At 39.7% G+C, this 6537-nt stretch overlaps 1 protein-coding gene across 3 annotated transcripts in view; it reads right to left on the bottom strand.

Annotated features, from left to right (window-relative positions):
* Positions 1 to 6537, bottom strand: part of VSNL1 (visinin-like 1) — a 129594-nt gene that overhangs the window by 72310 nt on the left and 50747 nt on the right. For 2 of the 3 annotated variants that reach the window (XM_011971435.1, XM_011971432.1), the window contains exon 2: positions 5071 to 5237. In XM_011971435.1, coding sequence (XP_011826825.1) covers positions 5071 to 5232 — 162 coding nt within the window. In that variant the 5' untranslated portion in view covers positions 5233 to 5237. Of the gene's footprint in view, positions 1 to 5070; positions 5265 to 6537 lie in introns of those variants that run through there. The other variant, XM_011971433.1, reaches the window with a different exon arrangement.

The raw sequence follows: 6537 nt of genomic DNA on the forward strand, positions 1-6537 counted from the left end.
AGTGGCCTCTGAGGACCTCTCCCCTCATCTGCAAAATAGTAAGCCATCGAATTGAGGAAGAAAGTCTCCAATCTGGAGGAGGGGCACGAGGATCAGGACACAGAGAGATTGGTAGGAAATGGGTAAAGAAGGCCTTAAATGCCATCTTCATCCTATCTGGCAGCAGGGGGCTGGGGAAGGGTTTGTGCTTAAGGGACACAGAGTTCAGTGTCTAAGAATCCCCCAAACCCACCAGAATACATGGTAGACATCACAATTTGACTACGGCACATTTTCCTATTGAAATTTCATAGAGCCTCTCACCCTCTTCCGTGCACCATTTGGTGCTGCCATCGTACGTGGCCTGTGAAATGAAACCTATTTTCATCCTGGCTCTCTAAGTGTAAATGAGAGGATCGTCAATCAGGACAGCAAACACAACTTTTGATAGGCCATAAATAGTTTTCATTTCCCTTCTTTCCTTTGGGACTCCGCTGTATGAGGTGATAAAACAGGCCTTATTATTTCCACCTTATAGACAGCGAAACAAATTCAAACCAGCAGAGATTTGGTAAACACAGCTAGGAATGACTCTCACATCTGTCAGATTCCAAATCCCATTTTTTTTAAACAACTCTGTGACTGCCTTTTCAACTGAACCTAAACCAAACCCAAATGTTTCCTGATGAAAATAATCTTGAAAGTCAAACTCCAAACATAAATTAAAATCCACTTAGGGCTCTTTGCAGGATTCCTCTAGGTTTGTTTCTTGATATCTTTAGTTTTGATGTCATAGTGGCTAAGCAAAATAGCAAAGGCACCAGTTCTCCAAGGAAGAGGACCCTGGGATGGAGACACTTCTTCCCTACACACTTGCTTGCTCTTCCCCTGGGTTGATTTTCTCATTAAACTGCGGCCAATTCTGTGAAAATACAGTTAAAATTGCAAACTGCTCATCTTAATTTGTGATGGATTGACAATCAAAATGATTGTTGAAAATAGGAAATTCCCATGGGAGGTGATCAGGTACTTGGTTCTTGGTGACCAAATGCAAATGCTTTCTTCCCAACCTATCAGCAGCAGTGCTGTGGTGGGGATGATGAAACATCTGCTATAACTTCTGTGGCCAGAGACAGAGAAATCCCTATGTGTGCAGGGAGTTCCAGACATCCGGGGCAGAAGGCATCTTTCTATCAGATGTAGAGGGTGCAGAGAACGCATGTGACAACAGAGAAGGAATAAGAATTATATTCATTTGCTCAGGCTGCTATAACAAAGCACCACAGACTGGGGAGGAGCTTAAATCAAGATATTTATTCTCTCACAGTTCTGGGAACTGGAAGTCCAAGAGAATGTGTTGACAACCCAAATGCCCATCAAAGGGAAAGTGGAAAATAAACAGTGGTATATTTGAACAATATAACATTATACAGCGGTCAAAATAGTTGAACTGTAGCAACACTAAGACATTAAAAAAGCAAGTCTCAAAAGATTCTAAAGTAAATACAAATTTTAAAAAATACACTTCGTAGGATTACCAACAAATGCAGCTTCTCTCTCTGGCTGGCAGATGATGGCCATCTTCTCCCTATGTCTTCCCGTGGCCTTCCCTGTGTATGTCTCTGTGTCCAAACTTCCTCTTCTAATGACACGTCACACTGGATTAGGGCCCACTCTCATGACCTCATTTAACTTTATTATCACTGTAAAGGATCTGTCTGCAAATACAGTCCCATTCTGAGGTATTGGGGGTTAAGATTTCAACATATGAATTTGGGGGAATATAATTCAGCTGATAACAGGCAGCAAGCTTGAAAAAGGAAAGAGCTATCTGCTAGGGGACATTTTGGTTTCTAAAAGGCTAATAGAAAAGTTTTCCTCTCATCACTGCATTAATTAACTTCTTGTTTTAATACTCCATTTTGAAATCAACCTCTCTGCTTTCTACTCTTGCCCTACCACCAAACATTTCTGTCATTACAGCTTACATTGTGGTGAATCACATCTTTCCAACTTGCCTGTGAAATTCAGGAGGGCAGGGAGGACTGTCCCATAGTCACTTTTATATGCCTCCATCACCAGGCTGCCTGAGAAGGAGATGCACAGCCAGCACTTATTACATTCAGGCAAGAAATGCTTACCCATACTTGCTCTGTGGCAGGCTCTGTGCTAGCCGCTGGGTCTTACATTGATTGAAATGAGGTGACTGTGTCTGCATGACTAAAGAGTGAAGCCTGCATCTTGCTGGGAGGGACCATGTTCAGATCTGTGTTTTACAAATCTCACTCCAGCAGCTGTATGGTGGATGGGCTGGAGGGGGTTAATGAGGAGCTGCTCTGGGAGTTTGGCGGAGAGGCAGAGCTGTGTGCTGCAGTGGGAGTCAGCATTCCTGTCTTTGAAGTCTGTTCCACATTCAGTTTGTGATGCTGGGCAAATTGCCTCATTTTTCTAAACCTCAGTTTTAAATGCTTTTAAACATATATCTGCTGAAGGAGTTCCTTCACATTTGGGATGCAAGGGCTTCTAAAGTTGGGAGACTGTGGTCCCTGGCCTTGCAGCGGAGCCACTCCCGTTATCCTGCCTCTCCTTAAACACTTATCAGAACTTGTTCTTTAGCAACCGAGGTGACTTCCCCCTGGAAAGGGAAATGGGTCAAGTAGCAAGAGGGGATGTGCCAGACTGACTGCACACACAGGAGGGCAGAGGCTGCAGTCAGTTTTGCTCCCTCAGTTGCATCCCAGGGTGTCTCAATCTCTGCACCAAAGATAGAAGGAATCACTGAATGTGCCCATTCACCAGGATAATGACTGTGTCTTGCTGAATATTTGCATGTTTTTCCAGAAGCATTGAAATAAGCTTTTTCTCATCAGCCCATCTTCTGGGCCTATTACATAATCCACATCTTTTTCCATGCTTCTCCTTTCCAGCTTATCAGATCTGCCTTTCTTTTTTCTGTGTACGTGGCATATTTCTGCTGTGGTTTTTTCTGTCCTTGGACAACTCTAGAAGGAGAAAAAGACTGCCTGCTTTCTATTTGATATAAGCGTACAGGCTGAGCTGGAATAAGAGGTTGCCAAAAACATAGACCTAAGTTCAGAAAGTCATATATTCCCCTCCTGGAATAAAAAACCCACTCTAAGAGTGAGATGGGGAGGTGGGAGATAATTTTGGTGCATATACATCAGTTGTACCATAAAACGCTGAGGCATGCTTAATGTTTACATGACCCCTCACCTTGAGGCTGGTGCTTTTTCAGTGCTACATACTTCCAGTGTGTAAATAAAATACTTCATTTCCTGCATTTCAACTATTTCTTCAAAGGCAATACCTCTCTCATTTTAAACAAATAGTGAGGAATGTGGCACACAGAGCTCTCTTAATCGTCGGGTGACAGCTTGCATGGCTTTTAGTGATATGAAAGTGACTTTGACAAATCTTGTTTGTCTGTACTTTCCTTGGGGTTGAGAATAGAGACAGTTCCAAGGCATGGACTAGCCCCTAGGTAATAAAATAGAAGATGTGACATTGAAAACTAGGGAGAGTAGTATGGCTATCTAGGAAATACATACTATCCTGTTTCTCTGCAAAAGCAATGGACATCAATTGAGTAATAGATGCACCTTCTCAGCACTTCAATAGAAAGGATATTGGCATGCTAATAATTGATTACCCAGATCTTCTTAGAAATGTCACAGTGATCATAAAAAATGCACACTATTTATTCTGTTGATTAGTGAGCTTTTAATGATGCAATAAACAATTGCAACAGCTATGACTTTGAACACAATACATATCTAACCACATGGCCATACCCCCATCCCATCCCTTGGTTTTCCCCACTTGAAGTAACTATTCATTTCAATCTTGTGTTCATCACTTCCCTGCTTTCCTTTTTATATGATTTTATTGCATTTATTGGCAATCCTGTAAAGTGCATTTTTAAAAATTTGTATTTACTTTAGAATCTTTTGAGACTTGCTTTTTTAATGTCTTAGTGTTGCTGCAGTTCAACTATTTTGACTGCTCTATAATGTTATATTGTTCAAATATACCACTGTGTATTTTCCACTTTCCCTTTGATGGGCACTTGGGTTGTTTCCCAGTTTTGCCATTGTTAATAGTGCAGCTATGAGCATTCTTACACATGCCCCTTCTTGTACAGTACAAGAATGGAATTGCTGGATCATAGGTTATGGGAAATGTTTGGTTTCAGGAGGTAACGATAATGCTTAATATTTTATATAATCATTTCACATACACATTTAATACATCTGGGTGATTCAATATTGCTCAAATCAACATTTGCTAATTAAATGATATAAAGCAATATTTTTCTATTTGGTGTTTTAATCAGAAAAAGTTTTAAAAATGTATTTCTTTTACTCGTGTAACATTACATAAGTATACATGAAATGGAATGTCTTAGATCAGCCCAGTCTAGAACCAATACAACTTGTAGACTCAGACAAGCCAAAACAATACTACTGCAGTAGAAATTGTACCATTTATGGGACTGTTCTGTGTAATGTTCAGGGAAAGGTTAGTTTCTGAGCAGTGTACGGTGTTGAGTTATGAGTCCATGTTGTAGACATTGCTGCCCAGAGGTATGCTACACCCCACCTCCGCCTTTCTAAATGTGCTGTTGTGGGAATCTGGGTTCTTATCTGGATACAGGAGCATCTTTTTTGGTAAAAAAAGAGAGAAAAAAAGCCATCTTGTGTACTTTTTCTTTAACTGGGAGAAGTACACCTACCTTTAACAGGACAAACAATGTTGTAATTAGCAAACTGTCAATAATTATCAGTAAACACTCTTCTCTGAGCTTTTTATGGTTCTTTCACCAGATGCTGTCATTCCTTGAGCTCTATTCAGCACTTTGATTTAACAATTACTCTTTTTGTTCAGAAATTGCTTATTTTGGGAACAACATATATACATTTGCATTTTTAAATGTTAATTTTTCTTTCTGAATGGAAAACAGCCAGTTGAAACAAACTGGCTACTTGGAGTTATAATTCCATGTGAGGGTACATTTCATGAAGGCCATAGTTCTGGCCTAAGGAATAAAAATAAGGTTGAAAAACAACTTACCTTCACATAGAGCTGCTGAAATTCCTCAAGATTCAGCCTCCCGCTTGGACAGTCCTTGAGAAATCCTTTGTACCACTGCTTGAGTTCATGCTCATTAAATTCTGTGCTTTTCACCAGGTCCTCCATCACTTCGGGGGCCAGTTTGCTATTCTGCTTCCCCATCCTGCCTGAAGAAAAGCAAATTAATTCAATTAGCGCTGTGGCTGTGATCATTTCAAACTTGGTTAGGAGCCAAGCTAGAGTTCTGAGCAGTCCCATGGTTGGAACTCCCTCCAATGTGGCTGATCCATATCTCCCCAAGTCTGCCTCCTTCTACTTGGTATTCTAGAAAATATACAAGTGAAATAGACTCTTCTGACAGTTCCAAGGGCTGTAGGGTTCACTCTTCACCTCATTGTGTCATCTTTCATATGGTGTTGAATCCTAAATGGAAGGCAACCATCCCTATTTATGCTATTCATAGTAAGCATATGGAAGTTGTTTTTCTTTTCCTTCTACAAATTACACTTTATGAACCCTTGTTTTCCACGTGTTTAACTCTACATTTAGTTTAATGGGATACTCAATGGGATTACTGACAAGAACAATGAGAAGACTTTATAACTAAATGATCAATAAGTGGCTTGGAATATCTGAGCAGCAATATTAAGGAGTCTCAGTTGGTCTAGTTCAAGTTGGAGCTTTTTTCCCCCAATAAAAACAACTCATTTCTATTAGTCACATTAATTCTCTGTTTCTCCTCTCATAATTAGATACTTCCTACAATATTGTCTTCAGAGTTGACAAAATCTTGATGATTTTCTTCTAGGGATTGGTTGGGGAGTTTTTGTTGATATTATTCCAGACTGCTATTATTTCTGATTTTGAGTTAAAGTAATAGTGCATAAGATAATGTTACCTATATCCATTAAGCACCAGGTTGTGTGGCCAACATCACAGCAGGGAGTAGGGAGACAGAGCAGGCTTGAGATAATTCCTGATTTTTCTTCCTGATTTGGCCACTTACTATATGTGTTACTTAGGGCAACATTAATCAACTGCATTATCTTAAACTTTATAAGCAGACATAATAATAAAGCTCTTTCAGATTCATTGTGATGGCTAATTAAGAAATAAGTAGGTAAACAAAGGCCAAAAAATTCCAAAATTAATATAACTGTTCAGGAAAATTAAAGATAATTTTAAAATTTTCTCTTTAATGTTGCTTTATAATAAATAATAAACAATAAAACTATTGCTAATAATAATAATAAAAGAATTAAAACATAAATTAACTCCAGGTTGATTTAAAAAGTCAAGTTAAACTTGAAAATTGGAAAATTTCCAGAAACAGGAAAGTGCCAGAAGATCTTTCAAATCCAGTTAGAAGAGACTGAGGGCCGGGCGCGGTGGCTCAAGCCTGTAATCCCAGCACTTTGGGAGGCCGAGACGGGCGGATCACGAGGTCAGGAGATCGAGACCATCCTG

The sequence above is a fragment of the Mandrillus leucophaeus genome, unplaced genomic scaffold, assembly GCF_000951045.1.
Source record: "Mandrillus leucophaeus isolate KB7577 unplaced genomic scaffold, Mleu.le_1.0 Scaffold122, whole genome shotgun sequence".
Lineage (NCBI taxonomy): Eukaryota > Metazoa > Chordata > Mammalia > Primates > Cercopithecidae > Mandrillus > Mandrillus leucophaeus.